Genomic DNA, 22,121 nt, shown 5'->3' with positions numbered 1-22,121 from the left:
CGGGCGCAGCCGGTCTCCCTCCCGCCCGCGGTGTCCCGGCGCGTACAGCTCCGCACCCCGCTGGGCGATCCTTAAAGGGCCAGCGTGCTCCGGGCGCTGACGGGAGGGGTTTAGGCGGGAGCGGGGCCAAGAATGGCAGGCACCCGCCGGGGGTGACGGGTCACAGTATCACAGATTTCTAGGTTGGAAGAGACCTCAAGATCATCGAGTCCAACCTCCGACCTAACACTAAGTACTCCACTAAACCATATCCCTAAGCTCTACATCTAAACGTCTTTTAAAGACCTCCAGGGATGGTGACTCCACCACCTCCCTGGGCAGCCCGTTCCAATGCTTAATAACCCTTTCGGTAAAGAAGTACTTCCTAACATCCAACCTAAAACTCCCCTGTCGCAACTTACGCCCATTCCCCCTCGTCCTGTCACCAGGCACATAGGAGAACAGACCAACCCCCACCTCTCTACAGCCTCCTTTCAGGTAACTGTAGAGAGCGATAAGGTCGCCCCTGAGCCTCCTCTTCTCCAGGCTGAACAAGCCCAGCTCCCTCAGCCGCTCCTCGTAAGACTTGTTCTCCAGACCCCTCACCAGCTTGGTCGCCCTTCTCTGGACTCGCTCGAGCACGTCCATGTCCTTCCTGTAGCGAGGGGCCCAAAACTGGTCCTGCGGTGGGAAGATGGCGGCGGAGAAACGGCTGCCGTGAGCCCGGCGGGCGTCCGGGAATGTGCGGCCCCCCCCCAACCCAAAGCTAGTGGAACGCGGGTTAGCATGACACAGGTGACGCCTCTTGGAAGAATGCGATGAAATGAGAGTGTGGCCACCTATTAACTTAAACAGTGAATGAGGCAGAAATTACGGGTGTTGCATGGAGAGGTAAGAAAGGAATCTGGGCAACAACAGCGAATTGGCTTTGGAGATGGAAAAACTCTGAGTTTGGCCTTGGGGTGATGTGGCCAGTGAAACAGTTGGGAGCTTATGTTGAATGTCTGCAGTAGAAAGCAGTAAAGAGTGAAAACAATAACCCAGGGGGGGAATTCACTCACCAACCACCAGCACTGTTGACAGGACTGTCATAAAATCATAGAAACAAAAGGTTGGAAAGGACCTACAAGATCATCTAGTCCAACCGTTCTCCTATCACCAGTACTACCCACTAAGCTACTAAATCATATCTCGACGTCATGCCCTCAAGGTGGAACTGCTGCGTGCAAAGAGCTGCTTGCCAGCCAGGTCTTGTCACCTCCAACAGCTGCAGTGAGTGTCTCGCTCTCCTGAGCAGGGATCTCGGACCAGAAGCCTTGACTCATGTCAGAGCTCTGCCCAGATGCATGTGTTTGTGAATAGAAATTGGCAGCTACTGCCATAGACATCAACTTGGTTGGTAAATGGAACCTACAATGTATGCCACTGAGTAGTGGTGTTCTGTGCCTGCAATTGCCCTGTCCCCAGCTTCCCTGGGACAGCTGTGTTACAGACAGGGAGCCTCTTGGGCTAGAAACAAGGCCATTTCCAAACTCTTTATGATCCAGGCATGAAACTGGGTTTACCCAACAAGAAACGGGCACCTGCTGCAGGTGCACTCTGCCTGGCATTGTGACTTGCTAAGTATTACCTCACCTTGATCACTTGAATATCTGGCCTAAATTTCAGCATGCTTCACTACAATGTATTTGTCTAGCTGAGGTGGGGTATCATAGCTTTGCTTTGTATAGGCAATACCTATGCATACAGTAGCTGGAAGTGGTGAGCCATGACAAACAGGACAATGTGAACAGGATGTGAACAACCTTGGGTCAGTGAGTGACAGGAGAACATCTGAAACTGCTGCAATGACATCATCATGAACTCATCTGATTTGTGGCCTGGACAGGCATCTGGCAATAAAATAAAATAATAAAATAGAATAAAATAAAATAAAATAAAATAGATCTGTAGTAAATATGGGAGGGTAATATTTCTACTTGGATGACTGACAGTGCTCTAGTTCTCCCGGTGTCCCCTGTGTCTGTGAGGGCTGCATGTCACAACTCAGAGCTAAAGTCAGACTCTTTCTGCTCTACACTTCCTCTTGCTGTTCAGTCTCATTCCAGAGGTCCTGCACTGTAGCCCCTGGCCATTTCTCTCTTTGTCTTGAGGGACTCGGTGTACCAACCATTTGTATACTTCATTTCCCAAGCTCATTAACAACCCACCAGAGAGCTGAAGTTCTTTGTTCCCTTCCTGTTGTCACTGTGTGAATGTGTTTCTGTGTTAGAAGAAAGGCCTTGCAAAAGCAAAGAGTGAAAAATATTCAACTGGTACCACAGACTTGTAATGACTCAAAGAAATAGTGGATAGGTACTGACCAGAGATTTCATAGGGGTGGGAAATTATGTTTCTCTATGCCAAAAATACTTTTCTTTAATCAAGACTTTATCTACAATGTCAGAAAAATTTTCCCTCATGAAAGGAAAAAAAAAAAAGAAAAAAGAAAAAGAAAAAGAAAAAAAAGAAAAAAAAAGAAAAAGAAAAAGAAAAAAAGAATGAAAAAAGAAGAAGAATGAGAAAAAGGATGAGAAAAAGGAGAGTAAATCCAAATCCCTTATGCTTTAGCAGCAGCTTAAAAAATAAAGGGTAACAAGGTTATCTGTTTTAATTAATATGTTCAGTATTTTAGGCAACCAAATCTTTAAACCTTTTTGGATTCAAGAACCATGAAACTCAAATGCAAAATATTGAAACATGGTATCAAACAAGCAGAGATGCGTTTAAAGTGTGTTCTGTAAGCATTTAATAAAAATTGGCTAATACTGCCATCATCTGTTCTAAAGAGTTATTGGCTCAGAATTAGATATATGTATTGCAGAATGTACATTTGGGTGATAAATCTCACCATTTTTGTCTACAAGAGGTTTAGGATTACATTCAGGTGTCTTGACATTAGACATTTACAATATAGTTGTTACAAACTGAGCTAGCTGCCTAGAAAAGCTTTACAGGCAAAGGAGAGAAAGTGCGTCAGCAGAAAACTTTTTTTTTTTTTTTTTTTTTAACTTAAATGTATGCCTCTGGCAGGGATGCTACCCACTAGATCAAGTTCCCAAGGGCCTCGTCCAGCCTGGTCTTGAACACCTCCAGGGACGGGGAATCCACAACCTCTCTGGGCAACCTGTTCCAATGCCTCACTACCCTCTGAGTGAAGAATTTCCTCCTAGCGTCTAATCTAAATCTCCCTTCTTTTATCATAGAATCATAGAATGGCCTGGGTTGAAAAGGACCTTAAAGATCATCTAGCTTCAGCCCCCCTGCTCTGGGCAGGGTTGCCAACTACTAGAGCAGGCTGCCCAGAGCCACATCCAACCTGGCCTTGAATGCCTCCAGAGATGGGGCATCCACAACCTCTCTGGGCAACCTGTTCCAGTGCCTCACCACCCTCTGAGTGAAAAACTTTCTCCTAATTTCTAACCTAAATCTCCCCTGTCTTAGTTTAAAACCATTCCCCCTTGTCCTATCACTATCAACACATATAAACAGGTGTTCCCCCTCCTGTTTATATGCTCCCTTCAAGTACTGGAAGGCCGCAATGAGGTCTCCCTGGATCCTTCTCTTCTCCACTCTAAACAAGCCCAGTTCCCTCAAACTTTTTGCATAGGAGAGGTGCTCCAGCCCTCTGATCCTCTTAGTGGCCCTCCTCTGGACCTGTTCCAAGAGCTCCACAACCTTCTGGTGCTGGGGGCCCCAGGCCTGCACGCAGTATTCCAGGTGGGTTCTCACAAGAGCAGAGTAGAGGGGGACAATCACCTCCTTCTCCCTGCTGGCCACCCCTTTTTTAATGCAGCCCAGGACATTGTTGGCCTTCTGGGCTGCAAGCGTGCACTGCTGGCTCATGTCCAGCTTCTCATCCATCAGGACCCCCAAGTCCTTCTCTGCAGGGCTGCTCTCGAGTTCTTCTTCACCCAGTCTATATAAATACCTGGGATTGCCCCAGCCCAAGTGCAACACCTTGCACTTGGCCTTGTTGAACCTCATTAGGTTCTCATGGGCCCACTTCTCCAGCCTGTCCAGGTCCCTCTGGATGGCATCCCTTCCCTCTATTGTATCGACTGCACTGCTCAGCTTGGTGTCATCTGCAGGCTTGCTGAGGGTGCACTTGATTCTGTCATCTATGTCGTTTGATAAAGATGTTGAAGAGCACCGGTCCCAAGACCGACCCCTGAGGGACACCACTTGTGACCGGCCTCCACCCAGACATAGAACTGTTGACCACAACCCTTTGACTGAGACCAGCCTACCAATTATTTATCCACCTAACAGTCCATCCTTCAAATCCATACCTCTCCAATTCAGAAAGAAGAACGTGGTGAGGGACCATATCAAAGGCTTTGCTCAAGTCTGGGTAGATGATATCCATCGCCCTTCCTTTGTCCACTGACACCATCGCTCCATCATAGAAGGCCACCAGATTGGTTAGGCAAGATCTGCCTTTGGTGAAGTCATGCTGGCTGTCTGGGATCACCTCGTTGTCTTTCACGTTCCTTGACATTGCTTCCAGGAGGATCTGTCCTGTGATCTTGCCAGGACTCAGAGGTGAGGCTCACTGGTCTGTAGTTCCTCGGGTCCTCCTTTCTACCCTTTTTAAAAATGGGAGTGGTTTCCCTTTTTCCAGTCACCATCAACTTCACCTGATTTGAAAAGCCAGTACTTTTCAAATATGATGGAGACAGGCTTGGCAACTGCATAAGCCAATTCCTTCAGGACCCTGGGATGCATGTATCAGGCCCCATAGACTTGTACTTGTTTAGTTTCATCAAGTGGTTTCGAACCTGTTCTTTGCTTACAGTGGGTGGGTCTTTGCTCCGAGAAGGGAGGGCAGAAGGTAGACCAATTTCTTCTATTCTGCGAGCAACAAGAAACATCCTTCTACTGAAACAAAAATAGCCATTATCTAACATGGTGCAGCTTCTGGACTTTTCTCACAGAGGCCACCCATGCAGCCCCATGCTACCAAACCTTTGCCACATAAACCCAATACAGGCACATAGATGCTCACATACCCATAGTTGTGCCACTGGAGAACACCAAAACAACCAGCAGGTGGATCAGGCTGCTAGAATTGAAGTGGTTCAGGTGAATTTGGAATGGCAGTGAAAGGGGTTTTCTTAGTACCTTGGTGGGACAATGGCATCTCAAGCCATCAAGGAAGAAATGCAACATATAGATGGGCTCAGGATCGAGGGGTGGACTTGAGCATGGACACTATTGCTCAGATTATCCATGAATGTGAAACATGCACTGCAATCAAGCATGCCAAGCAGTTAAAGCCTCTCTGATATTGTGGAAATGGTTGAATACAAATACAGGGAGGCCTGGCAGGTTGGTTATATCACACTCCCACAAACCTGCCAAGGCACGCACCATGTGCTTACAATGGTGCAAGCTACCACCAGAAGGTTTGAAACATACTCAGTGCTTCATGCCACTATCAGAAACACCATCTTGGGCCTTGAAAAGAAAGATTTATGGCAAAGTGACGCTCCAGAAAGAACTGAATCAGAAAACAGGACTCATTTCTGAAACAACCTCATAGACACCTGGGACAAAGAACATGGCATTGAGTAGGTGTATAACATTCCCTGTCATGCACTAGCCTGTGGGAAGACTGAATAATATGATGGACTTCTAAAGACTGAGAGCAATGGGTGATGGAACATCCAAACACACAGATATAGATTTAGCAAAAGCCACTTGGTTAGTTAATACTCAATTATTTGCTAATTGATATGGTCCGCCCAATTGAAACCTGTGTGCACTGTAAAAGGGGATAAAGTCCCTGAAGCGCATGTAAAAAAAACATGCTGGGGAAGACAGTCTGGGTTATTGCTGCCTCAGGCAAAGGCAAACACATCTGTGGGATTACTTTTGCTGAAGACCTGGGAGTACTTGGTGGAAAATGCATAGGGTTTGGGAAGTCTGATGTGTATCTTGAGGGGATTTGATTTTATCAAAGAATAGCCAATGATTTTAATTGTAAGATGTTAGTTGCTATATGATGCTGTTCATTATATGATGCCATCATTGCTATGGCTGCTATATGTCATGTCAATGTTATTACAGTAAGAATCACCCAAACTAATGAAGAAAATACTTTGATGGAACCAAGCAAAGTGAAGCAGAGATGGAATCAGAGCTGACCTCAGCATGCAACTATCCAACACCATACACCATCTCTCTTGCCCTCAGAAATGCCCCATTAAGACAGGTGGAGCCCAAAATTATACGCTAAATGAACTCAATGGACATTTTAGTGGGAAGGCTTATAGACTAAGGGTATGATATCTGTGTTTATATGTCAAAAGACAAGAAGTGTGGTGGTGATTAATTGGGATGTATTGGAACGTGTGGGACATGAGCATGACGCACATAGAATAAGAGGTAGATATTGTCCTGGTTTTGGTTGGGATAGGATTAATTTTCTTCCTTGTAGCTGTTATGGTACTGTGTTTTGGACTTAGCAGAAAAATAAAGCTGATAACACACTGATATTTTAGTTGTAGAGCAGTGCTTACACTAAGCCAAGGACTTTTCAGCTTCTCATCCTGGCCAGGTAGAGAGGAGCTGGAAGACTGGGGGTGCACCAGAAGCTGGGAGGGGACGGAACCAGGACAGCAGACCCAAACTGGCCCAAGTGGTATTCCATACAATATGACATCATGCTGAACAATAAAACTTGGGGAAGGTGGCCAGTGAGGAGCTCCCATTACTTGGGGATTGGCTGGGCATCAATTAGCTGGTGGCGAGTAATTGTGTTGTGCAGCACTTGTTTTGTTTACTCTTTTCTCTGTGGTTTTTTTTTTTTCTTCTTTTTTTTTTTCTTATTAAACTGTTCTTATTTCAACCCATGAGTTCTGACACTTTTACCTTTTCTTATTCGTTCCCCTGTCCCACTACTACACGGGAGTAAGTGAATGGATGTGTGGTGCTTAGCTGCATGACAGGTTAAATCACAAGAATTGATTATATAGGAGAATGGACTGCAAAAGCAGGAGTCTTCCCCTGACCTTAACACCACATTTACCTTTGACTGTTACTATTAATTCTCCTTAAAAGGACCTATGGGGACGTTCATAGTGACATAAGACCATGAGTACGACTGTGTGTCATTCAGTTCCCTGCAATTCCAAAATTTAAAGAAAAAAACATTTTTGGACCAGCTTGCTTCAGCTTCTGAAGTACAAACCAGAGTTTTTCATAACTTGATTTAATTATAAAATCCATTGTTTTTATATGGTTTTATTATCTTTCCAATCTCTTTTTAAACCTGCTGATGCTTCTGCAAGGAAACTGTTTTGCTGAAGAAAGACCTTTTAACAGCATCCTTGATTTCCTGGTTTCTTAGGCTGTAAATTATGGGGTTGAAGAGAGGAACAACAATAGAATAGAAAGCAGACACAATTTTGTGTGAGTCATGAACTGCAAGTGTTTTGGGCCTCACATAGATGAAAATGCTTGTTGCATAGAAGACAATGACCACTATAAGGTGGGAGGCACAGGTGGAAAAGGCTTTTTGGCAACCTTGTACAGATGAAATGTGAAGAACAGTGAAGATAATATAGGCATAGGATAGCATTACTATGGAGAGAGGCATCAGGAGAATAAATAAGGCAGCCACAAAATCCATAAGAACAGCTCTTTCCATATCTGTGCAGGCTAAGTTCAAGAGAGGCGAAACATCACAGAAGAAATGGTTAATTATATTGGGTCCACAGTAAGTTAACTGAGAGATAAAAAATACTTTACATCCAGAAATTAAGAAACCAGTCAACCAGGATCCCATAGTAAGGTAGACACAGACAATATGTCTCATAATGGTGGAGTAATGGAAAGGCTTACAAATGGCAACATAGCGGTCGTATGCCATGACTGCTAGGAGGAGGCACTCAGTGTTCCCCAGGCTGAGGAAGAAGTACAACTGTGTCATGCATCCCATGAAGGAGATTTCCTTTGCCTCTGACACAAAGCTCAGCATTGTCTTGGGAAGCGTGACTGTCACATACCAGATTTCCAGGAAGGACAAGTTAATTAGAAAGAAATACATGGGGCAGTGGAGGTTATAGTTTGTCCAGACAGCCAGAATGATGATAACATTTTCTGCTAAAACTAAGATATATGCGATGAGAAATATTGCAAAGAAGAGAATCTTCAAGTGAGGAGCAATGGGAAATCCAAGAAGAATGAACTCTTTGACCGTGGTATGATTGCCAACTTCCATGTCTCCCATCTACCTCTGTAAAGACAATGACATCAAAGACTTACTATTAGTGAATATAATACACTTGTCTCTCTGTATCTCTCTCTCATTTTACAGTTGTTTTACATTTCTTTCATACTACATTAGTGTTGATAGTGCTATACTTACTAGTACCGTTAATCATTAAGGTAGTCAAAGACATGCTAGTTAGAAGAAAATAACAGTAACTCAGGAAGATTATGAATTCTCTGAGCTACATAATGCCTAACTCCTATTTGACCTTCTAGAGAGAATTATCTGTTACTCTGTCTTGTCCTTTTCTAAATTTTACAGTGCACTAATCTGTGGATTTGTGAACAGAGTTGCCAGAAAATCAGTCCCCATAGGTACTTGTGAAAATCACAGTTATCAACATCATTAGCAGCATCTACATAGTCACTACGAATGCATTATTACTTTGTAAAGTGGAAATTTTCATAAAAGTCAGAACTTAAGCTGTAACTATAATGAAATTTAAATATCTATCATAAATAAAGCTTTTCTGCTCTGTAGACCACACATCCAGAAACTGTGGTCTTAATCCACAACACAATTTGAAAATTTTCTATATTGTGTCACATTTTCAAAGAATTTTGAAAAATTTGCAAAATTTTCTTGTATAGAAAGTGTACAAACCTGAATAACTACTGAGTTTTGGGGTCCTCTTTCCCCAAGGACAAGATTCAGTTGGATACATATAGCTATGTAATACCACTTAAGAAACTTCAAGATGTCTGAGATTTCCAAATGTGTGTATCAGCTGAGATGCAATGTGGTACTGTAATTATCAATTAATTTTAGCTAGACATAACACAGAACCTAAAGAGGACATCTGACCTGGTGAAATGGCACCTGGAAGCTGAGCAGAACATTTCTGAGCATCTCAATAGTGGACAATTTATTCAAACCTATTTTGTTAAGTTAAATTGGTATCTTGACTTTCTTGTCTTTACTGATGTAAGTCTGTTAATTAACATACAACCATAGAATATCCTCAGTTGGAAGGGACCCAAAATGGTCATCTAGTCCAACTCCTGACTCCACACAGAACAACCTAAGAGTTAAACCATATGCCTAAGAGCATTGTCCAAACACTTCTTGAACACTGACATGCTACTACAATAGAAGTTTTGACACATACAGACTGATTAAGTTATCTAAAGAGTTACTTACTATTATTCAAGATAGCCTAAGCTATCCAATATACACCCCGTGAGTTGTTACATGCCCTTCATTAATTGGAGGTTATCATCTAGCATATCTCAAGGGGTATTAGACAGCTACACTTTGGCAATTGAATTTTAACTCCTATCTCACATGAGGACGCCTACATGTAGACCCCAAAATTAAGAACTCTTATGCTGAGAGCTGAATAACATCACTGCTGTCTGATTATTGGGGAGAAAAAGAAACAAAAAAAGTGAAATTCAGAAAACATATGTATCTGAATGAAAAACATTGAGTTTTTTTCTTGTTTTTCTTTAAGAGAGCCAATGTTTGCTTTCACAAACTTAGATGTCTAAATTCTAAAGGCTTCAAAGCACATATTTTTGTTATTAAAAGCAAATCATATGGATTATACCTTGAAGAATTTCTTGAAAAAGTTTTCAGTACTCTTGTGATCTATTACATTAACATTCATAATATGTTTAGATCTTAAGTGCCAAAATATAGAGGTCTTCATAGTGTCTTTTTGTAACAGTAGTCCTTTTTCTCAGTTATTTGAATGAATCAAGGGAAGGGAAGGGAAGGGAAGGGAAGGGAAGGGAAGGGAAGGGAAGGGAAGGGAAGGGAAGGGAAGGGAAGGGAAGGGAAGGGAAGGGAAGGGAAGGGAAGGGAAGGGAAGGGAAGGGAAGGGAAGGGAAGGGAAGGGAAGGGAAGGGAAGGGAAGGGAAGGGAAGGGAAGGGAAGGGAAGGGAAGGGAAGGGAAGGGAAGGGAAGGGAAGGGAAGGGAAGGGAAGGGAAGGGAAGGGAAGGGAAGGGAAGGGAAGGGAAGGGAAGGGAAGGGAAGGGAAGGGAAGGGAAGGGAAGGGAAGGGAAGGGAAGGGAAGGGAAGGGAAGGGAAGGGAAGGGAAGGGAAGGGAAGGGAAGGGAAGGGAAGGGAAGGGAAGGGAAGGGAAGGGAAGGGAAGGGAAGGGAAGGGAAGGGAAGGGAAGGGAAGGGAAGGGAAGGGAAGGGAAGGGAAGGGAAGGGAAGGGAAGGGAAAAGATTGACGGAAGGGAAAAGATTGACAAAAGGTATCTTCAATTGAAAGATATCATGTGTGTGTTATTTTTTTTCTTTGCATGAAAACTCATGTGTTCTATGAGAAATAAGATTTATTTTGTGGCTTCTCACTAAAAATATTTAGTTAAAAATGTATGCATTTTGTCATATTTTTTACCAGCTTCCTTAACCGATATAATACATGACAGACACAAAGTGTTATTTTTATTTACAGTAAGAAATATTTAAATAGCAAATACTACAATTTCACTTACAAATTTGAATCCTTCTACCAACGTTGAATGTGTTGCTTGATGTTCAAAGAGAAGCTGAGAAGTTCAGAGAGAATGTGCTCTGATATCCATTTATGATTTCTTCACTTTCCTGAAGACTTTATTTGTGTATTTGGTTTGTTCTTCCAAAGGGACCAATCAAAGAAACAAATAATTTCTTCTCTTCCCCAGCCTGGCAGTAGTATTTGTCATTGAACTTAAAGACATATATCTGTTGTAGTTTAAACCAGCAGGCAGCTAGACAACATACAGCCTTTTGCTCACTCCCCCTACTCTGCAGTGGGATGGGAGGGAATATTGGAAAGAAAAGTGCAAGAAGTCATGGGTTGAGATAAGGACAGTTTTATGTTAAAGGAAAAAATAAAGCAACTAAAAGAATAACAAAACAAGTGATGCAGAATACAATTGCTCACCATCACACAAACCATGTCCAGCCAGTCCCCAAACAAAGGCATTCCCCTTGCCAATTCACCCCTCAATTTTATCGCTGAGTATGACATCTTATGGTATGGAATATCCCTTTGGCCAGTTTGGGTGAGCTGTCCTTGTTGTGTCCCCTCCCAGCTTCTTGTGCACCCCTAGTCTCCTTGCTGGCATGGCAGCATAAGAAGCAGAAACATCCTTGACTTTGTGTAAGCGCTGCTTTGCAACAACTAAAAACATTGGTGCTTTATCACCACTAATTTCATCAAAAAAATCCAAAACACAGCATTGTGTGAGCTTCTACATGAAAATTAACTCTCTCCCAGGCAAAACCATGACAGACAATGATGAAGATTAAAGTGAAAATTAGTTAGTCTTCTTAAAAGAAAAGTTTTCAGTTTCATCATGATTTTTTTTCTATTGTGTGGAGTGGTCTGAAATGGAGCAGAGGTACACAAATGACATCAGAATTACCTCCTCTGAAACAAATAATGATAAACATAGAACCCAGAACAGAGTCTGACATTGTTTATTACTTTTAGATTAATTTCACTTTATTATAATAAAGAATTATGGAAGCAATTTGAGAATTCTGGTCTTACTAGGGATACTTGAATACCAATTGCCTTATATAAGGCAAGGTCAAATAAAATGGAATTTATTTCACATGGAATATGAAACTACCAGGTAGGAAGCATACGTTGAGATAGTTTTCCACTGCCCCTGAGATTTTGGGATACATATTATAGTTGTTGTGATGCAGGAGTAAGAGGCCACTACCACAAGCAATGGTAGGAGAATTATAACCAATGCCAGGATGAAATCCACTGTCACTGCAATTGACATATCCCTGCAGGCAAAGGTTGAGCAGATGTGAGATGTCACAGAAAAAATGGTTGATGGCATGAGATGAAGACTACCTTGAGCATGTAACTGGTAAAACTACCCACCCTAGACCCAGCTGCTAAGAAGAAGCAAAGAAGCAAATGTCATTGGCTATGATGGGTGGATAGAGAAATGGGCTTCAAACAGCCACAAAGTGATTGTAAGCCATGACAGCTAGAAGCAAACACTTGGTATGGGCCATTGCAATGAAAAATAGACCTGAGCCATGCATCCCACAAAAGAGATGATCTTGCAACCAGTCAATAAGCTGTAAAACAATTTAGACACAGTAACTGTAATATACCACATCTCCAGAAAGGAGAGATTGTTCGTGAAGAAATATACAGGGGTATAGAGGGAGTAGTTAATACGGATTGACCATATTCTGTTGTAGTGTCAGTATATAGATAGCAATGAAGGCAATTGCAAGTAGGACCTGAAGTTCTCTGAGAACAATGAATATTCCCTGAAGGACAAATTCTTGAGTGCTTGCCTTTTCTTTTTTCATCTCTGTTGTTAACCAAAGGAAAGAACAAAACAGTATATTGTTATCTATTATAAAAAAATATTATATATATATTTTCCTCGTCATCAGTGAAGAATTTCAGTAGCGTTGGACCCACAATTGGGTGGGACTCCTGAGGTACTCCACTAGTGACTGGGTTCCAGCTGCACTTCATGTGATCACAGAGGATCGCAATCTTCTGAGCCTGACAGTTCAGACAGCTCTCAGTTCAACTAAGTCTATTTATCTAGCCTCTACTTCCTAAGTTTGCCTATGGGGATGTTATGAGATAAAATGTCAAAAGCCTCACTAAAGTCAAGATAACAACATCCCCTGATATACCTGACCCATTAGCTGATTCATCATCCATCCCAAGGCAGAGTTTCATGCATTCCTGCAGCTCCCTGCCCCTCCTCCCCCTCCTATCACGTCCTTCCTAAAGTGCCTATATCCTTTCATAGCAGTGTTCCAGTTGTGCGATCTGTTCACCTCATGCCTCCATAATCACAGGGAGATTGTAGCTATGCAACTGCACACAACTCTAGCTCATCCTTGTTTCTTCTGCTGCATACATTAATGTACAGACATTCACTCATGCTGCTTTCATAGAAAAGGTATGAATGCCAATATGAGTGCCCATTTCCCCATAATTCCGCCCCATAGACACTTCTTCATTCATGTGCCTATGCTTGAACTGGACTTCTTTCAAACTGACTTTGTTCATTACGATCTTCGTTTTGTTTACATCCCTCTGCATGCTTTGTCTGCCAAACCAATCCACTACTTCCTCACATTGTTTTAGGTCATCTTCTCCCACCTGCATCATTCCTAGTATAAAGCTCTCCTTACTAGGTGTTTTATACCAGAAAAAAGTGCTGGGTCCTTATGATCCTCATGAAAAAAGCACTCAGACTCTATAACATATTCCTTTAAATGTCATTTATTGGAGCTAGCACTGTAAAGAAATAGTATAGTATAGATAATCAAGTCAGTTCAGATGCTGGGAACACCTGCCAATTTTACTTTTTTTGTGTGTGTGTATCATTCTTAGTGACACTGAAGACCTAATTCTGTGACTGTACCCTGGATCTCATGCTAGTTCTGGTACATGAGTTAAATGGCCCTCCTAGCAGAGGTAAGAATGTAATTGCCTCAAGCCCTGTGTTTTGCAGCAGGAGTTGCTGGCTCATTATGAAACCAGTAAGAAAGGAGCTCAGATTTTGTAAAGTATTGCTCAAAATGTAATTTTTAGGTGCTACCAGTATAAAGAAAAAGAAAAGGGTACTAATAATCGTAGAATGGCTTGGGTTGGAAGGGACCATAAAGGTCATCTAGTTCCAACCCACCTGCCATGGGCAGGGATGCCACCCACTAGATCAGGTTGGCCAAGGCCCCATCCAACCTGGTCTTGAATACTTCCATGGATGGGGCATCCACAACTTCTCTGGGAAATCTGTTCCAGTGCCTCACTACTCTTACAGTGAAGCACTTCTTCCTAATAATCTTACGTCCTTTTTTCAGGTGCTGGCAATCCTGAATTGTATAGCATCAAACAGACCTCCAATCAGGTTACAGCATGCTGCGCATACCCCTTGTGCCAAAATATATCTTTTTGGCCAGTTGAACCAGTATAGTATTTTCTTGGATAGAATTGTTTTCTTCTACCGTTTCAACCATCAAACAGAATGGATGTTCACATGAGAAGTTCTTGCTGCACTTTTAGATAAAGGCAAGGGTACGAGTGGCATGATCACAGGTACTGCAGGCTCTACTGTTAAAAATCAAATGGAAAAGTTTACCCTGTTGCCAATGGATGCACACATCACAATACAGGCCTGAAGACTGAGCTGTATGTGCAGCATGGCACAAACTTGTGCCAGCTCAGGTTAAAAATTACATGGATTACTAACTCCTCAAGGTACAATTGTCTTCCAGTCAGGTTTACTATACACCAAACATGAGGTCATGTGAAGGTACGGCTAACACAAGTAGTATACATACAGCAAGGGTGACATTTCCTGTATACAGCAAGATTGTGATAGTATAAGAAAGTCAGACAATTTCTTTGACATGTACTTAGCTCTCTGTAACTCTGTCCATAGGGATTTGGCTAACTGATTTTCATTGATATCCAACCTTCTTACATGGTTTTGAAAATAATAAATCTTATTATTAGGTTTTCTAAAAGAAAATTATCTATTACCAAGAGCGTGGTAGGAATTATTGCATTATTATTGTAGCAGAATAGTTTACAGCCAGGTGAGTTTATTCATGTAAGCATCCTCACAAACAGGAAGGAGACATTTCCACATAGAAACAATGATACAAATTCTTCCTTACCAGACTTCAGTGCAACAAGTCGTTGATGACTGGGGCAACAATGAAGAAGTTGTAGTGGTCCTACGCAAATGCATTTCAAGAAGGAAGCTTCTCAGTAGTGTCTTTGCTCTTCAGTATCCTTATCCTAGGCACTTAGCAATGTGCAGAGCAGCTTGTGACTATGATCTTTCTCAGAACCTCTTTCACTTCCTTGTTCCTGAGACAATAGATTAGAGGATTTAGTGCTGGAGTGAATACCGCATAAAAGATGGACACTATCTTGTTGAGGTTGAATGGATGGATCCTTCTGGGCCTGGCATACATGAAGAGAGTGGCTGAAAAGAAGATGATGACAACAGTGAAATGGGATGTGCAAGTGGAAAAAGCTTTTCTCCTTCCCTGGGTTGAAGGCATACTCAAAATGGTTGACAAGATACAGCAGTAGGAGAAAATAATGGTCAGGAGAGGTACCAGAAGGATCACCAAAGCCAGTGCAAAGTCCACTGTTTCCGCAAGGGACATGTCAGTGCACGAAAGGTTCAAGACTGGAGAAATGTCACAAAAGAAGTGGTTTATGACTTGTGGGCCACAGAATGTGAGGCGTGAAATAAAAGATACCTTGACCAAGGAAATAGAAAAGCCTCCTGTCCATGAGAAAATTGACAGCTGCAAGCACAACTTGTGGGTCATGATGGCTGGGTAGCGCAGAGGATGGCAGACAGCCAAGTAGCGGTCATAGGCCATTACAGCCAGGAGGACACATTCAGTGCACATGAGGGAGATAAAGAAGTATAACTGGGTCATGCAGCTGGAGAATGAGATGGTCTTGTTCTGCGACCAGAACCCAAACAAAAGCTTGGGCAACGTTACTGAGACATACCAAATCTCCAGGAAGGACAAGTTTCCCAAGAAATAATACATGGGCTTCTGTAGATGATGGTTCCTTTTCACCACAAAGATGATGATTGCATTCTCAGTGATTGTCACCATATAGGTGACAAGAAAGACCAGATAAAGTAAGGTCTGGACCTGCAGACCATAGGAAAATCCCAGAAGAATGAACTCATTGATAGCGGTTTGGTTCTTCATACCATATTGGGTGCACACAGCTATCCCTGCAGAAGTCAAAGCAGAAGAAATAGAAGAATGTTAAGAGTTCCACAAAAGTAAGACTGTGTGAAGAATTAGGTCACTTAGTAAACTGCTTCCCATGGAAACTGTTTTTCACAAAGTAGAACCAAAATTTCTGACCAGAATGAAGTGAGAGTTACACCTGTCATTGTTTCCCTTGACTTGTTATCTTGCTTTTAATAGCAACGCTGGAAAAAGCAAAACAAACCAAAAATGAACAAAAAAGCACCAGAAGACCTTCTTAAAGTTCACTATTTTCCTGTAGGACAGAGAATGGGAAAAAAAAAAAAAAAAAAAGCTAACTCACATTGCTGAAAAAAGCACCACAAAAGCTCAGATAGTATGCAGACAAAAATGTTTAAGAAAAATAATATAAATTGAACAGATCATTTTGAAAATATTACAGATTTTAGTAGTTTATATTTAAGCAAGTCAAATGAGATTTACCATGAACGGCAAGACTGGCTTCTTCAGCCCATGATTCATCTAACTGAAACACATCTTAGAAAGAGAAGAGTAATTCTCTCTTCCACTTAGATCTCTTCATCTTAGCTCTAGACATCTATCTAATGGATGTTTTAATTTCAATAACTTATAGTAGATATTACATGTTTCTATTAACTGTTTTGCTCTAGATTCCATTTATAATCAATGGATATCTGGATAATAGGTATTAATTGAGCATTTATAACCTAGAGTATAACATAGTCTTCAGATATAACTTATACTAAAACATATAATGTATTTGCACTCTAGAAATGCCTATTTCTCTTCATAGAGATTTCAGTGACCCTTGATTAACCTTTAAGTAGATGCCACTGTTTACAGTAGAACTGTAGATGATTTAAAATAGAGGAGATAAGGTTTGTTCTTACTGCTTTTAAGGGAAACGAGCATATAATTAACATACAAACATACCTCATCCCAATCTACTTGCTTTCAGATTTTATAACTCATTAATACAAGCAAGTTTGTGGATAGCTAAGAAAGAAAGATGTCAACACAAGAGATGTACTTACGCACTGAGAACAGAAACATACTCTTTAGCTATTTTCTTTCATTACCTACCGGAATATGTACAGTCCTTTGATAAAGGGATGACAAATAGAACTGGAGACAAGGAGTACTCGCATTCAGCAGTTTCAAAATCTTGCACTTTCATTAAGAGGGAATGAAAAGACTTAATACATTTTGCTATTACTCTTAATTTACAGGTATTTTCCCTTATCATACAACTGTCAGTTTACATGAAGTGCATGGCATAACAAAGAATAAATTGTTTTTGAAGCATTCAGATCAATAACTTACACCAGAATGGATCTGAGATTTCTTGTGTCATCTGTTACTACAAGAAAGCATTAAGACTTGCTTACCAGTTCAGGATTCCCAAGTATGCATTTGGCCATTAAACTCTTGCAACAAGCAGAGGTATCAGATAGAGTTTTTCTGAAATACCTGAAGGGTTGTCCTTTAAAGGAGTCAGTGATTTATTTTTTTTTTGGTTGGTTGGTTGTTTTTCTTCTCTTTCTTTCCCTCTTTTTTTTTTTTCTTTTATGGGAAAGCTTCCCTTGCAGCAAAAAGGGCTGAGCTAGTAAAGTCTTTTACCAATTAAAGTAATGGAGGGTGTAGAAGCTTATTATCTCTAATTATCTCCAGTAATTATCTCCAGAATACTCTGCTTTGTTGTGGCACACCATGGGCTGCAGGGAGATAACCTGCTCTACCATGGGCCTCTCCCCAGGCCACGGGGGAAATTCTGCTCCAGTGTCCAAGCACCTTCTCCTCCTTTTTCACTGCCCTTAGTGTCTGCAGGGTGGGTTCTCAGTCCTCTCTCCTCTAGCTGCTATTGCACAGCGGATTTTTTTATGTTTCTTGAAGTGCTCTCAGAGGTGCAACCAATGTCACATTGGCACAGCTGTAGCCAGTGGTGGGCCCCTTTTGGAGCTGTCTGGAGCTGGCTTTTAACCATCATGGGGAAATTCTGGACTCTTCTGACAGAGGCCAGCACTGCAGCCTTCCTGCTAACGAACTTTTGCCGTGTAAACCCAGTACAAAATTGCATGTCCTGGGGGTCTGCATGAGGGCATATAAGTACATTAAATGGACCAAACAAACATCCTTGAATTGATTCAAGAAGAAATCTATGTGTTGATACAGATATATCTCCACCAAATAACTTAGTTAGGCTTTCTGGGATGATTCACTGTTCCTTTCTTACTTTTATTTCTCCATATTTTGAAAGATTTCAGTTAAACTAAGAATTTTGATCTCTAAAAGAACTTGTTTATGGTAAGTTTGAACTTTAGCTGTTATTCAAAACAAAACTCCTGCTTACCTAGGCTTACATTTACTTGCAGTCTGATTCCTAGGAGACACAAACTCCCAGAGATGAAAATTTGACAACCCTACCTTCAGTGTTTTCCAGATGCATAGAACTGAAGTGGTTGTGTAGACAAACATGGATGGCTGGAACTAATTATTTGCTTTACTGTAGCTATTGAAAAATTAGGTGATTCAGTTTGCAGATAAAAACAACAATATTTAAGAGTGTCATTCAGTCAGACACCTAAAAAATGTTTGTAGGCACTGGCCACCCAAACTTTCCTTATGGCAAAGATGAATTGGATAAAAATGTGGGTGGAATCTAGACATCGGTTCAGTTAATAAAATGCAGGGCCAGTATTCACCTGTCCAACAACCTGAAGTAGCAAGAACACCTACAGTGCATCAGATGAAGGCTGAAAAGAAAGCTAATTGTCAGGGCTGGCCCGAGAAAGAAGATGAAAATATAGTATTGGAAGGCTTGATGGAGCTGAGCTTTTGTACTGAGTCTGGCTGGGATGGCACTAACCTTCCCTGCAGCAGCCCATACAGTGCTGTGCTCTGCACTTGTAGCTAGAACAGCATTGGTATCACACCAGGGTTTTGTCTATTGCTGAGCAATACTGGCACGGCATCAGGACTTGCTCCAACCCCCACCTCCCCCAAGAGCCAGCAGGCTGGAAGTGAGCAAGAGGTGGGGAGGGGATGTCCCCAGGGCAGCTGACATAAACCAACCAAAGGGATGACCATATGATGTCACACTCAGCAATAAAAGATGGGAAAGGGGAAGGAGAGGGGGGGCTCTCATTATGAAAATGTCTGTCCTTCCAAACAACGGCTACATGTATTGAGGCCTGACTTCAGGAACATGGCCAAGCACAGCTTATTGATAGGAAGTAGAGAGTAATTTCTTTCCTCTCTCTCTGTAATTCCACATGGCTTTTGCTTGTTTTTTGTTTGTTTGTTTTTCCCCTCTTCCTTTTCCCTTTAATTAAATTATCCTTATCTCAACTCCTGAGTTGGTTTTGTTTTGTTTTGTTTTGTTTTGTTTTTTGTTTTTTTCCAGCATACTTTATTCTTCCCCTCTTCTTCTAAGGAAGGGGAGTGAGAGAGCAGTTGTGGTGGAGTTCAGATGCCTAGCAAGGTAAAGCCACCACAACTTTTTCTGCTGAGTATTTTCATTACTTCTCCCAACAACAGCAACTATGGCTAGTGAAGACATAACATTTACAGAATATTTTCTCCTTTGATGGAATAAACCTAACAGCATTCTATATCAGCTCATCCAATGTGTGTCCTCACACCCTCCTGTGGACCTGGCTTAGGGGGATAAAAGGCATGAAAAGCCCAAACCTTAGCCAGGGCATGGACTTCTGACACAGGCTTCCTGAGGAATTGTCCTCAGGTCAATACCCTGCCCAATTGTGTTTTGTTCCAGCAGACAGCTAAACGCCATATAGCTGTTCACCCACTCCTCCACCCCCTCAGTGGGATGGGGGAGAAAATTGAAAAGGAGTGTGAAAGAAGGTGCAGGTTGAGATGAGGGCAGTTTAATAAAAATAAAGAAAAAAAAAGGAATGGAACAGAAAGGAAAGGAAAGAAATGACAAGGCAAGGCAAGGTAAGGCAAGGCAGGCCAAGGCAGGGCAGGGCAGGGCAGGGCAAGGCAGGGCAAGGCAGGGCAGGGCAGGGCAGGGCAAGGCAATGCAAGGCAAGACAAGGCAAGGCAAGGCAAAATGCAATAACAACAAAAAGAATAAACAAAGCAAGCGATGAATAATGCAAACGTCACTGTGTTATCACCATTAGTTTCATCAAAAATCCAAAACACAGCACCATACCAGCTACTAGGAAGCAAACTAACTTTATCCTAGCCAAACACTGGAGGGTACTCTGGGGTATCTTGGAATCCAAAACAGCAAGGTGTCACAGAATTAGATTTACACAACTTCCCCTTCTATAGTAGAGAAGAGTTTTGATTGGGCAGGGCCAGCTTAATCGGCAGATCCCCTAGTGTTAACTAACCAGATGGTTTTAGCTATATGTGTATCCTAATGCCCCAGAGCCGTCTGCTCTCAGTGTGGTCTTTAACAGTCCATTGTATTGTTCTACTATTGCAGAGGTTGGTGCATAGAATCATAGGGTCACAGAATCATTAAGGTTGGAAAAGACCCTCCAGATCATCTCATCCAACCATCACCCTACTACCAATGTCACCCACTAAGCCATGTCCCTAAGGACCACATCCAACCTGTCCTTGAGCACCCCCAGGGACGGTGATGCCACCACTTCCCTGGACAACCCGTTCCAAAGCCTGACCACTCTTTCTGAGAAGAAATGTCTCCTAATTTCTAACCTAAACCTCCCCTGGCACAACTTGAGGCCATTCCCTGTAGTCCTATCACTAGTTACCTGTGAGAAGAGGCCGAACCCCAGCTCCCCACAACTTCCTTTCAGGAGTTGTAGAGAGCAATAAGGTCTCCCCCTCAGCCTTCTCTTCTCCAGATTAAACAACCCCAGTTCCCTCAGCAGCTCTGCATGGGACTTGTGCTCCAGACCCTTCACACCAGTTTAGTAGCCCTTCTCTGAACATGTTCCAGGGCTTCAATGTCCTTCCTGTACTGTGGGGCCCAAAACTGATCACAGTACTCAAGGTGCGGCCTCACCAGAGCAGAGTACAGGGGAACAATCACCTCCCTGGTCCTGCTGGCTACACTATTCCTGATACAAGCCAGGATGCTGTTGGCCTTCTTGGCCACCTAGGCACACTGCCGGCTCGTGTTCAGGTGAGCATTGACCAACACCCCCATATCCTTTTCCTCTGCACAGCTTTTAAGCCACTCTCCCCCAAGCCTGTAGCGTTGCTTGGGGTTTTTGTGGCCAAAGTGCAGGACCTGCCACTAAGCCATGTTGAACCTCATCCCATTGGCCTCTGCCTATCGACCCATCCTGTCCAGCTCCCTCTGCAAAGCCTTCCTACCCTCTGGCAGAATGACACTTCCCCCTCAACTTGTTGTCATCTGCAGACTTACTGAGGATGCACTCAATTCCCTCATCCAAATCATCAATAAAGATATTAAAGAGAATGGGCCCCAATACGGACCCCTGGGGAACACCACTCATGAGGGGATGGGACATACTACTCAAGGGCATGCTCTTTGGCCTAGGTGTCTGTAAGGCTGATTCAGAAATCAGTCCCGTTGTCTGAATAACTTCTTTCTGTCATAGGACTTGCTTTTCATGGTCCAGGATAGTGGTCCAGGCAGTGGCATGTGGTATTGGGATTTTCCAGCCATCTGTTCAGTGGTTGCTTCCAGCATTGTAAGCACACAGCTCTTGCCTTGGTGAGTTTGTTGAAGTGTGATATAACCAATCTGCCAGGTCTCCACACACTTGTATTTCAGCCATTGTCCTCTATACCAGATAGGTTTTAACTGTTCGTCTTGCTTGGTTGTGGTGTATGTTTTGCATTCATGGCTCACCCATGCAATGGTGTCCAAGATCAAGCCCACCCCTTGATCACAAGTCCATTTATATGTTGCATCTCTTCCTTGATGTCCTCAGGTGTCATGGACCCATTGAGCTATAAATAACTCACACTTATGTTGCCAGTCCAGATCCACCTGAGCTTCTTCAATCTTAGCAGCCTGATCCACCTGCTGGTTGTTCTGGTGTTTTTCAGTGGCACTACTCTTGGGTATACTAGCATTTAGATGGCATACTTCTACCACCAGCTTTTCTACCTGGGCAGCAATATCTTGCCACAGTGTGGCAGC

The 22,121-nt window shown here is 42.5% G+C and overlaps 1 protein-coding gene across 1 annotated transcript; it reads right to left on the bottom strand.

Moving 5' to 3' along the window:
- Positions 1–5,854: 5,854 nt before the first annotated feature.
- On the bottom strand, positions 5,855–11,483 carry LOC308181508 (olfactory receptor 6A2-like). Its single transcript, XM_080564886.1, has 2 exons — positions 10,744–11,483; positions 5,855–8,260 (listed from the first exon to the last, which is right to left on the bottom strand). The coding sequence occupies exon 2, from the start codon at positions 8,252–8,254 to the stop codon at positions 7,289–7,291; it is 966 nt and encodes a 321-aa protein (XP_080421012.1). The 5' UTR covers positions 8,255–8,260; positions 10,744–11,483; the 3' UTR covers positions 5,855–7,288.
- Positions 11,484–22,121: the final 10,638 nt, after the last annotated feature.

This window comes from Anser brachyrhynchus (assembly GCF_964034855.1).
Source record: "Anser brachyrhynchus genome assembly, chromosome: 22".
In the NCBI taxonomy this organism is placed as follows: Eukaryota; Metazoa; Chordata; class Aves; order Anseriformes; family Anatidae; genus Anser; species Anser brachyrhynchus.
This window is presented reverse-complemented; position numbering and strand designations above follow the sequence as displayed.

Excerpts from the sequence above, each read along its gene's own strand:
- LOC308181508 (XM_080564886.1), bottom strand. The coding sequence starts at position 8,254 with ATGGGAGACATGGAAGTTGGCAATCATACCACGGTCAAAGAGTTCATT.